A 21,258-nucleotide genomic window follows, 5' to 3' on the forward strand; every position below is an offset into this window, starting at 1 on the left:
TAAGTATTAGTTTTTATCTACTTCGCTTACCCGTCTACTTTTTATCTTAACTAAGCTTATACGAAGTAAAATCAATTCAGAAGTTATTAAAGTTTTCGAAACAACAGTTAATGACTAACGTTTATCGATTAAAAATATGACTTTATGTATGTTTTTAGGTCTTCTCATGCTTCTTATTCTCATTTCCGTCCATAAAACAACAATAGGTTCCCATACCCATAAGTATATATATTTTACTATACATATTGATGTATGATATCTTTGGCAGTAAATGACACGCTTACTACTTGCATATTATTGACTAAAATCGGTAATTTTAAGATTTGTTGATATTTTGTGAAGACGGGTGCAATTTTACAAAACGATATTTTCAGAATTTTTACCTTTTGCATTCTAAGAACACCTCCCCTTACAAACGTTATTTTTTTTAGTTTTTGCAATGAGTATATGCTTCCTAATACGCTTTCATGACATATTACCAACACGTAAAAGGTCGATATTTGGCGGAAACGATGAAATTCATGAATTTACTAGAAATGCGTATTGACAGTCTAGAAGAGGAAAACATTTTTTTTTTGCTATTTAGTTCTCCTTAAGTTATCTATAAACATCTTTTGTTTGGTAGCTTTAAGAAAACGTATTCTAGTTAGTTGATTGTGATTAAATTATAACAACAACACACTTCTTGTAAAAAAAGCACTAATTGTCAGCATACGTTCGCCTGAAAGCTTCATCCATATTATATTTGCTTACGACTTTTGTTTGTTAATTCAAACGACTAATGTTCGATAAAAACATATTGCTTTATCAAAGAAAATCTGTCGGATTGGTCAGATATCACACTCAGAATATCTGTACTAATCAAGACGAACTTTTTTTAATTCCCTTTTGTACACATCAGCAAAAACGGAAACACTTTCGGCAACTTTAAGTTCGATGTACACATTTACGTACAAAACCATTCGTGAACGCCTCGAATAGACTTGTGAACACTGAAATAGTCCCTATGAATACATATACTTGTTCATACAAAATACCGTGTATGAGTTATTATTTCGTCCATCAGTGGCATAATTCTCTTAAATCATCGTTAATCAAGGATCAGAGATAATACCATAAAGTTTCATACACTTCTGTTTCTCTTGATATAACAAGAAGTGAAATTTGGTCTACTTGTTGATTTAAAGCATATTATAGGTATCTGATAAACATGAAAAGTAAATTTTAAAAAGGAGAATTGGAAAACAGTTTGGTAATAATGTGTACATTTTGAGAATTCTTTACAATCAAACATCATCTAGAGTCACTCAAAACAACACGATTGTGAATACTAGCCATTCTTGCAGCCATGATCCGTGTTTTATTGTAACATTTTAAGTATTTTTAGGTTACAGACTTTGCAGGGAAGAAGCGGGCAAAGCTGTTTACCTGCCTGTCTTGTCGCCAGTGTGGCAAGAAAGCTCAAAATCATAAATTATAACATTTTAACAGTTTACAATCAGGATCTTTCAACGGAAACGCACTACGAGAGGATAGATGGATTTATTTATCGTTTTATCTGGGATTATTGGGTGATGTTAATCAACAAGTCTATTTTACTATTCTTCTTTTTCTGGAGCTTGGTTTAAAGCAAATTTAAACATAATGTTTTTGTTTTTCTTGGCATGAATATTGTCCAAATCAAATACATAATAAGTGTCACAAGTGTGATAAGATCATTTGACCGCCAAAGGGAAACAATTTATTGGCGAATATATAGTCTTATATTAACCCGAAGAGTCGTTTGGGCAACTACTAAAATCTAAGGTTGAAATATTTAAATTACATTGATATCACATTAAGATACTTGTTGTCATATAATCTGCTTTGTTGGTCATTGTTGGTCATTTAGGGTACATTGTGCTATCTCTTGTTACTGTGTGAGAAACAGATAAGTAGTTATTCTTATGTATATACATACATTGAAGAGCATATTACAGTAATGCGTTAATTGTGTTTTGTTTTTGGTTTAATTAAACAGTTACCTACCCAGCTGACACATTTGCAGGTTGTTTAAGGTTAATATTGCAATAGGTAAACACTAACACTTTGCCGAAGCAGATTTGAAACTACTTGCTGTATTGTTAAAATCTGTTTTTTTTTTCTTGTAGTTTGAATTTAATTTGTTAAATATTTTACGTTTAAACTGTTACAATAATGAAGTACTATTTGCTGGTCTGGTGAATAACTTGGAGCTACTGTGCGTAACGCTAACGCTGTATGTATACACAAATCTGATCAAAATTTTATGTTGACAGATTTAACGTCTGCGTATTAGGCCTAAGGCTTCTTTCGAAAATCATTCCACAAGATTTAACATATAAGTGTAATGGAAGATATATCGTAATTTGGACAATACAATTATTCACTGGGAACGTTAATTGAACATGTCCGTATATTTATTTGTTCTTTTAAGTAAGCTGAACTTAATTTGCTTTATCATACTGGCAGATATTTTGACGGAGAGATAAATGTTGTATTCGGAAAATATGAGTAGTTTAATGAACTAAAAGAACAAATTGTCATCATTAAAAATAACATCAAAAGTGGTTGATGTTATTTTCACTCGCATGTTACAAGTAATGGTTATCTAAACATATGGTCGGTTTCGAAACTCTTACGGTTCCTTTACAAGAACGTTTAGTCTTTGCGTTGAAGATATACGCGCAACTTGAAGTATTTTATACAGAATTGTGTATGTCCCAGAAGTTTAGATATAAATATTTAAATATTAAAATACATACATTCCCTATGCATATGTATGTGTATACTTTGAATTGTTTTAAAGTTCTCTTTCAAACAGATTCGTGTTGATAATAAATAGCTTAACCTCTGCAACGCACTTGTAAAAAAGTTGATGTGCGGTTTACTAAAAATGCATTGTTTTATTCTCTTAAATTTAATGATTTTATTCAAAATTGGATATCACACAAATGGACCATAATGGACTGTTAAACGGGGAGGGGAGAGTTATATGCCAAATAAAGTGTAATTTTAAATAAATACATGTAATAAAAGGAATGGCGTGAGATCTGTGTTCAGAATAATGCTCAATAACGCACAAAATATGTTTCAAAAAGTTACTGTTGAATTAGCCGATAGCTTATCAATCATAATATATTCTACGAACACACGTGGTAACAAGTCAGCGCAGGTAGATAGTATTTTGAGTTTAACATGTAGAAACACGTACAAGTCTTTTAAACTGAAGTGAAAGAAATGCTGAGTTCCAAGTTGTCAACCAATGTAAAATTATACAAGTAGAAAAAAATTGATGGAATTTTAAGTTGAATATATCAATTTTTATTAAATAATGTTTTAGAGACTTACCCGAAATCCTTTTGAGTTCAAAAGCAGCAATACAGCTAAGACGAAAACATATTTTCTTCGAAGTTCTGCCATCGATCCCAAATGAAAAAGAGAAATTCACACTAACTAAAGAGAGACTTGTTGACCTTCTGTGACAGTCAAAGGACTAATGAAGGAGAAATCGTTACATGGGGAAGGACCTTCATACGTACGGATGTCCATTAAATCCATGTACGTTAATGGCTAGTCACATTCAAAATACACAAGATATGTTGTATGCAGTATAGTATGTCTCATATGGGCATCTGTTAATACGAGTGCCTTTACTATGAATGGAAAATTTGGGGCTAAATTTTACTTAAAAGCTTTATTATTTGGAACGTTATTTAGATTTGTAGAACTCGAAATTCAAGTATAAGGATACGACAAGAATGGTTATTTTACATCGCAACTATCAACTTATCTGTAGTTTGAACTTTTACTGAATTAAATGAGTATATTTGCATTTATTTAGTGTGCCGAATATGGAAGGTCGCTCGGATTCGTGCAATAGTTATATCAACCAGTAGCATCTCTCGAGTATCAAACGAATCCCAGAAATAGTATAATTATGTACCATTTTCAATAAAAGTGTTTGCTTGTTCGAGAGTTAGAACGATTAACAATATATTTGTTACAATAATATTTATGTTTTTGTTTCTAATTATTTTTTACAAAAATCAAACATGAAGTGAACAGTAGATGAGACATAATTCCCTTTTTGTGATATGGAACAGGAACTATTCATTCCTTGTAAAGTTGACGAACACATTTGCTTCAATGTATTGTATACAAGTGTTTTAACTGCTTAAAAACATTACAGATGTAATTAAAAAGGTCATATCTACAATTCTCAGTAATGGCATGTATAGGTTACAATATGCTACACAACGCGGCAAGCTGAAACACGGAATGGTATCACAAACCGTATGATTTCACATGATCTAACCATGTAGCACTGTTCCATCTGATGTCATCACAAGGAAATACGTAATGAAGTATCGATTAATCATGTTATCTGATTCTTACTACAATGATAGACTACAACGATATACCTTAATGATTATCTGTGCAGAGAAATCAGACTTTATACTTTTTCCAGGAATTTAATTATTTCCATACACCTTCTTCACATAACGTATTAGCGGTATATGACCAAACTGCATTCAAAACGTGGCGACAGAGGATCAGAGAGAAGTATTTGTACAACATACGAGTTTACTTCCAACGTTCCAATCGTTATATCCTGTAATTTGGTAGATTTCGATTATAATTTTTCGGAAAAATAAAGTTTTTTTCGGGGTTGAAGTCCTTTCAAGAAACAAATACGTCGCTTTTCAAGATAGAAAGAAGTTTATAAATATGTATTAAGCAACATTTGCATTAAAGTAAGAATCGTTTCATAAGGTGTGTATCGTAATTTTGAAATACAATTTTTCTACTTTTCTTTACGTTTAACATAAAAATATTGCTTTCGTTTAAGCATGCGGTTGATAATTTCTTGGCTCAAAATGATGTAATCGATTATTGATTATAGATCTAGACAGATTAATGTTAGAGCAAACGTTAAAACATTACTTAAGGCAGAATTTTCATATTGGTATTAAAAAAATTGCTTTCGGGATATTTTTTAAAATATTCTAAATCTCTCCTTGATAGTTTGCTAAACTGATGACGACGTTTGTTTCAAAAGGGCAACAATAAATAATTATGTTTAATCTATTGTTTCATCAATAGTACTAACTCATTTTTTTGAATATCATAAAACCAAGAGAACATCTCTGAATGACATTCAATATCACTCGTTATTGTTACTGTGGCCATCAAATTCGTATGGTTTTTAATTACCGTTTTCTTGTTATTGGAAAACTGTTTGTTGAACTAAGACGTCAAGCTACTCTAATTGATGATCCTTAGAGAGTTTAAAGGGTAATTACTCATCAAAAGTGACACATAAATACAATATGGATCAAGTGATTCAAAACGGATAATAACGCATCAGCATTAATTAGTCAGCGTGTTCCTAGTCGTAGTTTACGTAGTAGCTCCGACGGGGAATTCTGGCTCAATCAACCACGCTCACGTAATAATTTCTATTGTGATCGTGCTTTTTCGTCCTGTAAACCACGCCTATGGAATAAGCTTCCACATTTACCTACCTCAGTGGACGATGTTTATCTTTATTAAATCTAAATTGAGGACTCATATTTTCAGAGTATTTTAATCAGAATTGTGTATGAATTTTGTACATAGTATTCTTATTCTTGTATCAGAGAGTTCTACCTATCTAATTTTTACTGAATTTGATAATTTTATTTCGTGCTTGCAATTTATATTTTGTGCGACGCGTTGAGATGTTTTCACATGTAATGCGCTGTTAAAGAAAATATCTACATTACATAAAATTTACGCAAAGCTTTTGCAAACCTCTGAATTATCGCAAATCTGGATATCTTTAGACCTATTTGCCACAAACTTTACTTGGAATAATTACCGTATATTATTTCAATATCAATAAGTTGCCGACTGAACCTATAGGTCTGTAGTGTTCCTCACTGTAACGCTGGAACAAGGAAGTTTGCGTAGACGGTGGCACAGACACTGGTCTTACTGTTGTATCAATGGACTAATTTAGTTGTCCCGTTTTAAGGCAGATCTCGTACTATTCATTATTCGTATCTTCATATAAAATTAAAATTACTTGTATTCTTTTACCGCAATTAATAGTGTAAGCTTCGCCAACTAGCTCAGACAGATCACTTACTGTTTAGGCGTAACTTATAAACAAAGAAACCAGCGAAAAGATTGTAGTAATTTGTTCCAGACTGAGCTATTTTCAAATTAAGCTTGTAAATCGTAAAAGAGGGTGGGGTGCGGGAATGTGGGCTCATCACATCTTAATTTGAAAAGTATTTATTTTGGAAGTATGTATTTTTCAACAAATTTAGTAAAACTCCTTAGGTCAATACATATACAAATACCATTCAAAATACGATTAACAACTTTAAACCCCTTAATGTTCATCACAAAGTTAAAGTCATTATTATTATTATTATTACTTTTGTATGAGTTTTCCGACACTCTTATATTGTCGACATTCTAGTATCTTTTTTCGACATTCTTATATTATTTTGACATGCTTTAAATTATTTATGGGCATACTTATATTAGTTTCGATATGGTTATATACATTTGGACATAATCCTATCATTTTGAACATGCTTATATTATTTTGGACATTTTGCAACAAATGATGTGAATTCATAAGCCAACATGTTCTCTACAAATATGATATCAGCAATTACATTCGACATTTTCATCTAATTTTTCGACATTCTCTCATATTATTTTGGACATGCTCATTTTATTGTTGGACATTCTTATATTAGTTTCGACATACCTATATAAACTTGGACATACTCCTATTTGGAGATGCTTATATTGTTTTGGATATTTTTAATAAGTATGGCATTCCGTACTGCGACCAGTGCAAAAGTAAGTTTGTCGGAACATTCTCCGACTTTTTGAAGTACGATTTCAATATGGTTACAAAATTGAGTGGCTGTCGTCATAATTGGAAGAGCCCCTTTTATTGGATTTGAAGAGTACACACATCGCGGGAGAATCTTTACATAGTTTTCTGAAATATTTATTGATAGAATTGATAAGCGTATATGAAAAAAGCTATTTTTGAAGTAATTTTGTAGCAATATCCGTCAATATTGATTTCACAATTTATTCAATAAGAATACTTTGTCGGAACATTTTTAGGCTGCTATCAATTTGCCCTCGTGAGCTGATACGTGCAAGTTAAGGATTGTGGAAAATGGTCCGGTAAAGTGCCCAAAAATATACTCATAAGTCTACTTAAATGGAAACGTATAACTTCTTGTTCTTTGAGGGTGAAGATACGACCCGCCTAAATGTGAATCTTTCAGAAATTTCTCTGCCGTTTTAAGTAAAAATACTTCAATAAGAAACAATAAACATGTTTATGAGTCATATCAAAGCAATATTAATGTTAACAGTCCTGTTGGCATTGACATGATAATACGTTGGGTCAGTTCATCATGCTCTTAATTGTTAACATTTGTTCAGCGTGAATTAATATTGTTTCCATTTATTAAGGGATAAACCACAGTCGGATTTACATATTGCATTTTCTTTTCGTTGTAGTATTTGGCAACCATCAGTGAACACAAATAATATTTTAGAAAATATTCTAGTTACATATGATATGCTCTAATTGTAGGAAAGAGCGGAAGGGGTGATGTCAATGAAATATGCGGGTATTAGAGACTTTGCTATAATCTTTCCACTACTTCAGCCTTTCTTTAGTTGATGTTTTCTGAAAGAAATCTTCCATTGACTAAAACTCAAGGTTTACTTTTATACTACCTACTAAGAAATTGCTTGAATTTATACATGAATCAAAACTTGCGGTTCAGAAATTACAATGTTTCAAGACGATACCAGAAATTCGGAGACGAAAATGTGTTTTATATATAAACGCCAGTTCTTTGAGTAATCTACAAGACTCCACTGTATGGTGCTTAATATAATGTAGTTGAGTCGTAATACAAAGGCCACTGTCATCCCGTTTCCCGTAATACGAGGGAGTGGAGTCGGAATTTGTAAGTCTCAATGGGTTTCATTGCCTTATATCTCTCATATTGGTTATATGTTAAAGACAGTAGTTAAGCTTTAAATATATGCTGAACTGGAAGGTGATTAGTGGTGATGATCAGGTGTTTATCGCACTTAACCAGCAATTCGGAGAGGAAGGATTCTACATTAAGGACAATCAAGGAGATTACAAAATGAGTAAAAGCTACATCATATTCTTACATTAAAATGAGTGGGGAAAAAGAAAGCTATGTAGACTAATGACAAAGTTAGTGAGACTGGTTTAGTTTAAACCTTTGAAAAATAACTCATTTAAGGAGTCGCCCGGAACCATGCTTATATGATCAACTTGTTGTGAATGTAAACTCTTCTAAAGTAATCGAACGCTAATACATGACATTATGGAGCCACTGTAAGGAAAGTGATTCGAGAATAAGGATTGAACATATAAGGATGGTTCGGTTGGTTGTGTTCTTTCTATATACAACAGTGGGTTTTACTCAGGAATCCACTGGAATAACTGATCATAAGACATACTAACTAAATAGCTCAGAAAGCTTTTCGAAACGTATATGATGTCGTCCCTATGTTGCCACTTGCTTCTATACAACATAATGGCAACATTTGAAGAAAACAGATTACTAACTAGTCAGCATACTGGTGCCATGTTTTCATATACTTTTATTGTATTTTATTTGATATCATTTTCAGTGCCATTATTAAAGATAGCATTTTAACAAAAACATTCCGAGTTCATTGCAATTATAATAAGTATAGTGCAACATCATTTGGTATTGTCCATTAAAACATATTAATGTCTTGGAAGTACACATACTTTGTCAAACTTTGATATGTAATTCTATAGTTAGCATATGTTAGTATATCGCTAACAGTTTCCTATCCTTTATATTCTGAAGACCCTGACTAACTATTTTGATCATTGAACAGAACGAATTTTCATTGTTGTTGTCGTTATCCCGCAATCAGATCCGTGAAGATTCATCCAGAAAATACCGCGGTAATCGTTGTACGAGTAGTCACCGTTAAGATTGGAGTAGCCACATGAATAGAAAGTTGTCTCATAGACCGGGTTTTTGTTTTTGCAGCATCTGTAATCGTTAATACAGCCATCGCAATCATAGCATTTATAATGTGGACGATAATTGCGGTAATAACAAGAGTAAAAAGAATAACAATAATAATAATAAGTACAGTAATAGTAGCAGCCACAGTTAGAGTACTCGTAGTCGCCTGTAGCTACGCGGTTGCTAAATGAGTAGCAGTTGCTGGTAGAGCCCGTATTACTATCGTCAGGATACCACCAGCCACCTCGGTGTTTTTCTGCGCAATCGAAGGTACTCGACCCATCATTGTCTTGATCGTGCGTACTAAATCGATATCCTGAATTTGCTGCCATTGCGTTATTACCTGGAAGGAAATAAACATATACTTAATGAAGTTATATTTTAATCAAGTCTTGTTATTTGCATACTGGACGTTATTAAACTACCGGGGTTAGTTTGCTGTAATTGTCGGTTGTTAGTGCGTTTGTTGTTGTGTTAGTTCATGTTTGGATTTGACTTTAATTTAATTTTTTTATATACAAGTTCTTGAGCTTTCCCAAATAGGTGTCAATTTCCAGTGGAGAGCTTTCAATTTTGACGATTTTCTTTGGGAACCTTAGTTCATTAATCGTTCATAAATAAATAATATATATTTGATATAAATAGTAAACGCTATGGTACTTTTCAATTTTGTGACGAATATTATTTAGTAAAGCGTTTAAAGGTAAATTGTGTCATGAGTAGAAATGTAAACAGCAAATTCTTTGTAGTACTCAATTTCTGACAAATGAAATGTGTAGTTTTGCTTTTTAAACTACTAGGTTTTCAAATAAGAAGAAAAACATGTAAAGTGTTGGAATTTCTCATCTTTGTCACCATCATCTTTGTGGAACGTCTTACCTTGCTTCTGACGTTTTTACATCCTTTTGATCATTAAAAAATAATAAGATACCTACATTTATTGTTATACATTTATACATATAAGAAATAAGGCAGGTAGTGCCATTTGGAAATGTAAAACATACAATTTTCTTGACTGATCTCTCACAAAAACGTCCGAATTATTTGATATTTTCTATTACCATTGTAATATGATAGGCCTCTTGATAATTCCATGAACAAATATTCAATGGTCTAATGAAACTTAATTTGTTTCTCTTTTGAAAACGGTAAAGCCATATTTCATGATATTTCTAGGTTCCCAGGCTAGTGATTTTGCCTTTCTTTTCTAAGATTGACAAAGTCTATATGAAAGTGCAAGGTCTAGGACATACCTAAGTATCTACACTATATTTGTAACATGACCTGAGTATATGTACGAGTGTAATTCCTATAGTGTGATTACAACTACAGGTAGTTATGTTAGAATAATATTATGTAATAACTAAAAGTCTGCGTATGATTGACATTTAGCACAATACATACCAGCATTTCCATTGAAAGATGAATAACGGGTGTGGTATGTTGATCCTTCCGTGTTTGTCTTTTCTATTAGGAGTTGGTAGTTTTTTTGATTTGTCAATTTGTATATTTTATCGTTGCCAATCCAATGATTTCCTGTGAGACTTCCAAACCCGTTTTTGTACTCATTCCAGTTTCGATAAAAGCTGACGGATCTACTTGTACGTCGTTGCAAAATCTGTAAAGAGAATCACTTTTGATTGTCAATGGCTAAACTTACTGTCCATCCCTCACTAGAAAATTTACAAAAAACTTTAAACCCGGAGCTTCCAGCGGGATAAATGGTATATTTTCCGTTATTTCTTCTACCCGCTGTGTGAAGATCAGAACAATCTCTCGGTCCACTGCGGGTACATGTAGCACCATCACCTTCAAACCATTCGTTACAGTAACATCTACGGATATCATTCCGCTCCTCACAGGTTGCGTCTGCACTACAACTGTACCTCTCACTTGTTAGTACGTTACTGTTGCAAGTAATCCGTAAGGAACAGTCAGAATTTATGTATGATTCACCTTCCTGGAAAGATAAATGTTAAACGACATATTCCAAATATAGTAAAATATATGTTAATTTGTTACATTTGTAACGACTTTTGATGACACACTGGATTAAAACTAATATACGGTCATAAGCGTTTTAAAGATATTAGGTAACGTTCATCGTTCTGAATGTATCATAATTGCGTTGCCATATCTATGTATTTTCGCTAGGTCTAAATGAATTACAGGCAAATAATTTAAGATACCCTAAAAGATTCGTACTGACCCTTACTACACTTCCTTTGGCAGCAACGAAGCAGTTGTGGGTGCACGTCACTCCGTCACCTTGGTAGTTTTGATTGCAGTAACATTTACGGACACCGTTCCTCTCATCACAGGTTGCATGATCACTACACTGGTAACTCGCCTCTATTATCTGGTTGTTGCTACAAGTTGATCTTCGTGTACATCTTGAATTGATGTAAAACTCGCCTTGCTATTATAAGATATTCAGTGAGAAAAATATAATAATAAAGGAATTTTGGATTTGCGGTTGTCACAGTGAAAGGTACAGCATTGCAAGATTGGCTGGCCAATTTCATTTTTTTCTGGCAAAGGGTATCAACTTTTAAGAAAGTTTAATGCGGTCTTTGCAGCCAACTCTGGTGTTGGGGGCCTAGGGATTTAAAATTATTTTGTTTTGTTTAAAGTAGCTGTCAAATGTTGCATTCCTTGAAGGTTTATAGCCACTAAAAACTTAAAATACGTTTGAAACGCACTATTTAGGTAAAAAGTACCCAATAATATTGTTTAAGGTTTTTAAAGGAATGCACACCCGTAGAAGTAATATTATGCTTCTGACTAAATGTAAAACATCCCTCGACTGACACTTTTGCCTGGCCTGTCGAATAAAATGGGATCCAAGGTCCCTGCCTAACCACGATGCGCTCGCCACACGGTTATCTTTAAATGTAATGCGATACTTGACAAGTTTATATAGTAAATGTTTGCATGAAATAATATGAACAATGAATTAAGAGCTAAGCATTTTAAATGGCATGAAAGAACTGTACTGACCCTTAAAACACTTATTTTGGCAGCAACGAAGCAGTTGTGGGTGCACGTCACTCCGTCACCTTGGTAGTTTTGATTGCAGTAACATTTACGGACACCGTTCCTCTCATCACAGGTTGCGTGATCACTACACTGGTATCTCGCGTCTATAATCTTGCTGTTCCTACAAGTTGATCTTCGTGTACATCTTGAATTGACGTAAAACTCGCCTTCCTAATTTAAGATATTCAGCAGAAACAAATAAATCTGTAAATGTATTCTGTAATGTATTGCGATAATCGACAAGTTAAACAGTCAGAATTAATGTAAGTTACATGCTCCTGGAAATGATAAATGTTAAACAATATATTCCAGTGAAAGTAAAATGATAATTTGGTACAACGCTTGATGACGATGTTTGAGTAAAACTGAATTTCTACTATTAAATGGTCGTGTGCGTTTTATATATTTTAGGTAAAGTTCTTTATTCAGGGTGTAGGTGCTTTGGATGCCTTATTTTGCTAGGTCTCAATTAGAGGACTTTTGCAAGAACATGTAAAACCGAAATAGGGGGACAATCAGTATCATCAATAATAATGAGAATTAATAACAGATATAATAAAGAGTAAGGTCAATCAATTGAAATCCAAGATTTTAAGTTACAGTGTACTTTTTATGTTATATATTAAGAGTTGTGAACGGCATCATATAAACTTACTGCTAATACGACGCCTCCCCTTGGACGAAACAGCCACATTGCTCCATAGGTATGCAGCTATCTCCAAAAATCATGTGGTTTTCTGGACAAAGACATCTCTCTGGTTCCGCTGGATCCGGTATGACACAATTATTCGGATTCTCACAAGTTCTTTCACATGTATTATCATAATTATCCTTGTTGGACGAGCACCAGGCAATGGGTAAATCTGGTAAAATTGAAACCGCCACAATTTAATCCTAGCTTGAAGTGTTATCTCACTTTTATTACATTACGTTATTATCGAATCATCGGAACATTTGCTGATTGTTAACATAGGATCAAATGTTAGCCGCATTTTTTATTGTTTAGACTCTGTTACGACATTACGTTATTAGCGAATCATGTTACCATCGTAATGCTCTGGCCGCTCGGAACCTTTGTTGATTGTTAACATAGGATTAAATGTAAGCCGGATTTGTAATTGTTAAGGCTCATTCAACTTACAATCATTTATGTCACATACAAAAAGAATATAACATTTTCAAGTATTCGACTATGGGAATCAATCAATATAATTGTGTATGATATACATCTCTTCCATTGAAACCTTTCTATAAAATGCTTCAATTTCCGTTTTGAGTACATAGATATGGAGAAAATAATTTAAAAAAATGTCTAACCTGTTATTCCTTTGACATCACCAAGACTTGTTATAGAATAATTGCCCCATTAATCTGCAATGCGAAAGTTGTCGTATGTCAAGGAAAATGACTGGCCTGGATAATTCTCTAGCTCGATGCGCAGCTGGTAATTCTTTTGATTGATCAAGTGAGCTAACTTTTCATTACCAATCAGAAATTCACTGCCTAAGAAACCAATACCGTTTTTGTATTCATCCCAGGTTCGATTAAAACCGATGGATCCATCAACACGTCGTTGTATGACCTGAAGAATTCAAAAGATAGGTATACAACTAACGGATAGAATTCATTATCTTATGATTAACCTTATAGGCACTCTTTGCGGCTCACATCAAGAAATACGAATAGGATAGAACAGATTTGTGATGTTGCGTTATAGGTTATCTTTATACATATTTAGATCACAATCATAGTTGTGCACAGAATACAAGTTTTCTTATCGTACTAAAATTCAATGTAATTATACTGAGTAGTTTTGTTTCCGATATTAGGTTTCAAATATTCATACATCGTACAAAATATATCATCCGACACTCTTTAAAACGAAAATGTGTCATCGAGAGTAACGTCTGTGATTGTAAGTGTACACGTTTTGAAATATATTACTTACTGTCCAACCTCCAGATGTAGTGTTGTGATCACAATATGTCTGAAATGGTTCCGGATACTGGTCAGACTTAATCAGGTATACACCGGATTTGGCGTTGGTAGGAGAGCATTGGTTAAGTACTTCATGACAATCCCTTGGATACTCCGTAGTTTGGAATAGAAAATACTGCAAGTCTAGCACCAAGATAATGTAAAGAAGAAGATGAGAACAAATCGTAAAACTGTTGCAGATACACTTCCATATGTAAAGAATTATTTCGAGAGAAATATAATATATGGCTACATCGCAATAGTTTTGTTTAAAAACACAGTAAATAAGACGTGGTAATTACTATGAACCATCAGAAAATGTATTCAATCATTTAGGCTAATATTCATGGAGGCTAATATAAGCAAGTATATTTTATTTGAAATGAAAATCTAACGCAAAGAACTACCGTGACTCTGTGGCGACATGGTCATAGAAGCAAACATGATAAGTAATAGCTTTCCTCGACATGAAGGTATAATTTGGCCCTATTTTCACCTGACAACAATCTAACGTTCATCAGCACTGACCGGAGATTTGAAAGTGCCAAATTTTTGAACGAGCTTACAGTATGTAAAGTCTAAACAAAGTGCGGGTTCTGTCCCTTTTGTTATTGTTACTTGATATTTAGCCTCTGAAGAATATCCTGCTAGGATCGAAACGTCAGGCCAACTTACTTTGCACAAATGACGAACAAGTATGAGTACATATAATCGGAACTATCTTTATTGCTTGAAATAAAAATTAACTAAAGAATTGTCTTCTCTTTGTTTTAATTAACCCCAATCAGCGCTAAAAATACTTCAATACACAGTACAAGGAAATTATTGAGAATTGTAAATCATTATTTATCTTACAAATTGAAATAGGAGAAAGTAACAAATATGAAGTACATCTAGATGGTTCCTTTCTAAATTTAACTTTTTTTTCCGAATTATGATTTAGATAACAAACTTATGTTAATTGTTTAGTTTTCAGTAGTTTATATTAACCATTACCCTTACAGAACAAAAACTTACTTGAATCGTTGACTCTTGTGCTTGACGATATCTGATGTAACAAAAAATTAAAGGAAATGTACGATTAAGCAAAGTACATTCTGAAGAAACAATATCGAGTTAAGAAGGTTGTACGAAGGTCAATGTATCACAAAAAACAGGACATATGCCTATCTATTACACCTTCATTTTAACATATACTACCATTTTAAGTTTAAATATACAAAGCAGAATTGTATAGCCTATTAAAATAAAATCTGATTTCGCTTTTGATTCAAATAAATGAACTATTTCCAACTTGTCAATTATTATAGAAACAGGTGATAAGAACGGAAAGAAAATTTCACATTCCAATATCTAAGCAGTAATAAAATGTTTCACAATCTTAATGTTTCTTTCACATTGATTTTACTGCTTATAAGCATAGCTAATATTAAAAGTAGGTTTTATTGAATATCTTTAATTGTTTGAAAATATGATTATAACTATGTTTTCATGTCTTCTAATACTTCTTATTTATCATTACTATACATAAAACAATCATAAGTCACCATACACTAACTTAATTAAACGATCATAACTACGATAAGCAGATGAAAGTAATAATTCCCTGTGCATTATGCTAATCTAAATGTGAATGACATTTTATCTGAGAAAGCGAAAAAAAAAAACTTACAATATATTATTGAAAGAAAATTAAAAGTACAAACATCAGCATTATCCATGGATTAAAAACAAATTGAAACCTTACCCACGCCCTTAAAAATACATGTATCCGACTGTAAATTGTTCGCATGATATATTTTGTTTTGCAGTAATGAATGTTGTTCATTGCAGATGTGTTGTGAAATATAAAAGAAAAATAGTTGATATCATTAGGCTTTTATCAATATAAAAAACCTTGAAGGCCGCCAAGGTTGTTTGGCACGCTCCCAGGTTGCATATTATTGACCAAAAGCGGTAATTGTCACCTTTTTTCCTTTTTCACATACTAAGAACATCTCTTAAAAACGGTGATTTTAAGATTTATGACGTTTTGCAATGTGGTCGTGTCCCTCATACGCTTCCGTAACCTATTACCAAAAAATGAAAAGGTCTCTATTATGCAGAAACGATGCAATTCAAGAATTCAACGTTTTTTGTTTGGAAATTTAAGTAAAAAAAAAGAAATAATTGCAGAAATCTCGAACTATTTGCAAACGTATTCTAGTTACAATATTCATGAAATTGTATTCTATTTTTACAATGAGACACTTTATTCTGAGCTTCTTGAAAAGAAATGAAGAAAATTCATGATCCGTAAAAAAATTGATCTCCTAGTGGTGTTCGTATAGTAAGCTAAGTGAAATTATCTATAGCGGGAAACTGGATATATGATGCTAATGAGGTACTTATACACTGGGACAACGTGCAATTTACCCTCAAAGCTTGAAAATAGCCAAGTTTTGAAAATATGTCCAGAAAAAGGGCAACCAACCAACATTAAAAATTCATCCGTTGTGAAGAAGAGTATTGTTTGTTTCGATACGTACAAACCACTTGATTGACTTGGACAAGCATCAACAACACAATATATCTTTTTTGTCTTCAACATCACAAAACACGTATACGTTTTACGCCCCAGCTACTGAAGCTAATTGTCAACATTCGTTCGCCTGAAAGCTAAAACTGCTACAACAACTTTTTGCGACAACAAATTTTTGCTGATAGAAAATATGTCGATATTTTTAGAAATATTGTACTCAGAACGTATGCAATAAGTAAGGCTTTCAATGTACACACATTATGCAGAGTTATCTGTAACCTACAAAAACATTGTTAAAGTAATATTTTATATTTTTATAAATAAAAAAAAACAAGTTTAAGATCGGAGTTGAAAATATTTGGGCAAAGCTTAACACATGTATGACGATTCACGCTCAATCAAAATAACCTCATGTATAGCAAAAGACAAGTTAGCGTATCCATAAAGAAAACTGTTTTAATTACCCTTTGTCTACATCAGCAAAAACGGATACTCTTTTGGCAACTTTACGTTTACTGTATCTATTTAAGACAGAACACCATTCTTGAAAGCCCCACAACATCCCCGTGAACCCAGCTCTCATGAAAACACATACTTCCTCATAAAAAACGTACATGAGTATTTTCTTTTTACCTATGGTTGGCGTAATTCTCTGAAGTATCCTAAGTCAAGGATAACACATAATATCATAACGACACATATTTTTCTTTGCTTCCCTTGATATAAAAGGAAGTGTCATTTGACGCCTGTACGCAAAGCTTTGTATGAAAGAAAGTTAGATATAACGTTGAAGGATAAAATGCCCGATCCGTCTAATTCAGTAAGACACTACATTTATCCTATTGAATATAACATATTAGAATTAGTTAGTATTTTATTTGTGCATTGGTTCACGACAACTCTTATATGGTTTACATGTGCTGAGATTATCCGATAATTCGTCAATTAAGTATGTTGGGAGAAATAAGCTAATGATATACCAGTCGTGCAAAAATTCATTTTCAAAACGATATATTTGTCAGAGTAGTTATGAAAATATATAAGTGCCTAAGTAAACGATATCTGTTAACTTTAGAAGAAATGATAGGTAACTGTTCAACAGACACATCAAATTTCAAATATGACTCTGTAAAGTTATATCCATTTTGAAATTTGTTGACAATCAACATCATCTAGATTCTCTCAAAACAACACGAGTTTAAATAATAGCCGTTCTTGTCTACGTGATCACGTATTGTATGGTAACATTTTCAATATAATTTATTAAATTATAGACTTTGCAAGCAAGAAACGAGGAAATGATGGATACAAGGCCTGTCTTCTCGACAACGTGGCAAAAAAGCTCTGAATCATAAATTCAAAACTTTCTACAGTTTTGTTCTTTAAAAAAACAGAATCAGGAACTTTACAACGGAAACGCACAGCGAGAAGGCTTACGCATTTATTTCTCTTTTTGTCTGGGATGATTGAGTAATGTTAATAAACAAGTCTGTTTTACTATTCTCCTTTATCTTGACATTGGTTTGGTACAATTAAAACAAAAATCTTAGCATGAATCTTTTTTACGATTGTGGGTTAGTAGACGATCTTCTTGATATTATATGCAAAATTTCAAAACTAGCAACGTTTCACATTGACTTTTTTATTATACTTTATTCTTAATTTCTTTTCACTTTTCATAACATTAAGGTTATTATTTTTATTCTAATGCGGCGTTTCGTGCAAACTTCTTACAAATATGTTGGCTATTAGAATATTTCAATTAAGTTGATGATTATTACATTGACATGCGTCAAAATCATCCCTATGATAAACGCACATGACCGAATCGAACACATTATTAACAGATGCATGTGTTATACGATGCTATGACCGCCGGAAGGAAAACAAGACATTGGAGAACAAACAGTGTTACCTTAATCCGCACAATCGTAAGGGGAACGATTGAAATTTAGGGGTTGATACATTTTGAGAAGGAACAATAACATTGATATTGCTGGGTCATGAAAAGAAAACTTCAAGACAAAATACAGAAATATTAAAATAAACATTTTGTACATAAAACTGTTGGAGACGGGGGTTACTTGGCTTACAAATATCGGTTGCCAATTTACCTGTATCAACTATAAGGTGTTTTGGGGATGTTTGGCAAATAATTGTTGATCGTTTTAAGATACATTCTGTTTCCTCTTCTGTATTTGCATGATGAACTGATCAATATATATTCGTACGTAGGCCTACGGGGCTGTATTGAAGAGTGCGTTACATTAATGCGTTTAAGGTGTTATGTTTTACAGATACCTGCCCAGCGAGCAAATTTCCAAGTTATTGTCAGATATACAGTATGATACTTAACATAGTAACACTTTTGTAAACGAGAATTTGAAAGTGCTTGGAATGCTCTCATGTTGAATTGATCTATTAATGTTTTTGTAGTTTAAAATTGATTTTTAAATGTTGCACACATAAATTGTTACAATACTGAGGTTTTCTTAGCTCGTCTTGAAAAAAAAATCAGCCATATTGTGTAAAGCTGCCATTTGTATGCACACGAAAAACCATCGATACTTTATGTTGACACATTAAATGTTTTTGTATTAGGAATGATGCTTCTTTCGAATATTAAATCCAACAGATTGATCATATCGGTATAAAGTTGTAAATATAGTAATTTGGATATTAAACTTATTCAAAAGTTTATTTATCATGTCCGTATGAATATTTGTTTTTTTTTTTTAATAAAAAGCTGAACTTGATCTATTTTATCATAATAGTTTGGCAGTGGTTTTGACAGAGAGATACATTTTGTATTCGGAAAATATGAATACTTTTATGAATTGACAGAAAAAAATTGTCATCGTGAAGGAATAACTTCGCGAGTTGTGTAATGATATTGTTACTTGTTGTATACATTATCATATTTAATTTCATGCGAGATGTTCTTTGATAAACAAATTACTAGTTCACAAGTTATTCATAACGTTATTTTTATTAGCTTAGGTTAATGGATACTTAATCATATGTAGGGGTTTCGAAACCTATATGCTCTCGTTACAAGAACGTTTAAGCTTCTTGTAAAGCAATTTATAGAGTTTCTGTATATATCCATTTTGAAAATTCTTGTCAATTAAACCTCGTCTAGACTCACTAAAACAACACGATTTTGAATAATAACTGTTCTTGTCCACGTGATCACGTGTTGCACGGTAACATTTTAAATATTTTTAATAACAGACTTTGCTAGTAAGAACGAGGAAATGATGGATACAAGCCTGTCTTGTCGACAACGGGGCAAGAAAGCTCTAAATCATAAATTATAACATTTCTACAGTTTTGTTCTTTTGAAAAACAGAATCAGGAACTTTACAACGGAAGCGCACAGCGAGAAGATATATACATTTATTTATGTTTTGTCTGGGTTGATTGAGTAATGTTAATAAACACGTTTTTTGTTACTATTCTCCTTTTAATTGACATTGGTTTGGTACAACTTTAAATAAAAATATTCTTAGCATGAAACTTGTTTTTGATTGTCGGTTAGTAGACGCTCTTTCTGATGCTACAGGCACAATTTCAGAACTTAGAACTTTTCACATTATGTTTTTATGTACTTAATATCCTATCACTTTTCATAACATTTAGTCTATAATTATCGTACTTTAATATTTTTCTTAAAGCAGCGTTTCGTGCAAAATTCTTACAAATATGTCGAACATTTAAATATTTACATTTAGTTGATGATTATTACATTGACATGAGTTAAAAATCATTCCTTTGATTAACGCACATGACCGAATCAAATACATTTTTAACATATACATGTGTAATACGATGCTATGACCGCCAGAGGGAAAACAAAACATTGGAGAACATACAGTGTTAATTTAACCCGCAAAATAGTAAGGGGAACGATTGAAATTAGGAGGTTGATACATTTTAAGAAGGAATATTAGGATTGACATTGCTTGGTCATAAAAAAAAAATGTTTTAAGACAAAATACAGAATTATTAAGATAAACATTTTGTACATAACAATAATGGAGACGATATTTGGATTTTAAATATTGGTTGCCAAATTACCTGTATCGAATATAAGGTGTTTTGGGGATGTTTGGCTAATAAGTGTTGATCATTTTAAGATACAATCTGTTCCTCTTGGGTATTTACATGATGGACTGATCATATCTATTCGTACGTACTTGCCTGTATTGAAATGTGTGTTACATTAATGCGTTGGTTGTGTAATGTTTTACAGATACCTGCCAACGAGCAAATTTCCAAGTTGTTGTCAGTTGTATATTGTAATACTAAACATATTAACAATTTTGTGAAAAGCTAATTTGAAAGTGCTTGGATTGCTCTAATGTTAACTGTTACCATACTGAGGTTTTCTTAGCTCAAAAAAAAATATACATTTCTGCTTAATTATCATTTCCGTATGCATATTTGTTCTTTTAGAAAATCAAAAGCTTAACTTTATTTATGTTATCATACTAGTTCGGCAGTCATTTTGACGGAGAGATAAATTTTTGGAATTATTTTATGACTTGAAGGAACAAATTATCATCATGAAGGAATAACTTCTCAGTTTTTTTAATTGTTAATTGTTTTATACATTCGCAT

General features: G+C 32.5%; 3 protein-coding genes across 3 annotated transcripts in view; 1 reads left to right on the forward strand and 2 right to left on the reverse strand.

Moving 5' to 3' along the window:
- Positions 1-21,258, forward strand: part of LOC139973407 (uncharacterized) — a 316,080-nt gene that overhangs the window by 178,968 nt on the left and 115,854 nt on the right. The gene's annotated exons all lie outside the window — the stretch shown is intronic.
- Positions 10,584-12,831, reverse strand: LOC139972953 (zonadhesin-like). Its single transcript, XM_071979270.1, has 4 exons — positions 12,793-12,831; positions 12,099-12,308; positions 11,308-11,517; positions 10,584-11,058 (listed from the first exon to the last, which is right to left on the reverse strand). The coding sequence occupies exons 1-4, from the start codon at positions 12,829-12,831 to the stop codon at positions 10,729-10,731; spliced, it is 789 nt and encodes a 262-aa protein (XP_071835371.1). The 3' UTR covers positions 10,584-10,728.
- LOC139972954 (fibrinogen-like protein A) lies at positions 13,504-14,540 on the reverse strand. The gene is made up of 3 exons (XM_071979271.1): positions 14,522-14,540; positions 14,086-14,258; positions 13,504-13,719 (listed from the first exon to the last, which is right to left on the reverse strand). Exons 1-3 carry the CDS (start codon positions 14,538-14,540, stop codon positions 13,504-13,506), a joined length of 408 nt encoding a protein of 135 aa, XP_071835372.1.

The sequence above is a fragment of the Apostichopus japonicus genome, chromosome 9 (assembly GCF_037975245.1).
Source record: "Apostichopus japonicus isolate 1M-3 chromosome 9, ASM3797524v1, whole genome shotgun sequence".
Taxonomy (NCBI): Eukaryota; Metazoa; Echinodermata; class Holothuroidea; order Aspidochirotida; family Stichopodidae; genus Apostichopus; species Apostichopus japonicus.

Excerpts from the sequence above, each read along its gene's own strand:
- LOC139972953 (XM_071979270.1), bottom strand. The coding sequence starts at position 12,831 with ATGTGGCTGTTTCGTCCAAGGGGAGGCGTCGTATTAGCA. Across the intron at positions 12,309-12,792 it reads GGGGAGGCGTCGTATTAGCA|GAAGGCGAGTTTTACGTCAA; the intron begins GTAAGTTTATAT and ends ATCTTAAATTAG. Across the intron at positions 11,518-12,098 it reads CCAAAATAAGTGTTTTAAGG|CAAGGCGAGTTTTACATCAA; the intron begins GTCAGTACAGTT and ends ATCTTATAATAG.
- LOC139972954 (XM_071979271.1), bottom strand. Across the intron at positions 13,720-14,085 it reads CTACATCTGGAGGTTGGACA|GTCATACAACGACGTGTTGA; the intron begins GTAAGTAATATA and ends TGAATTCTTCAG.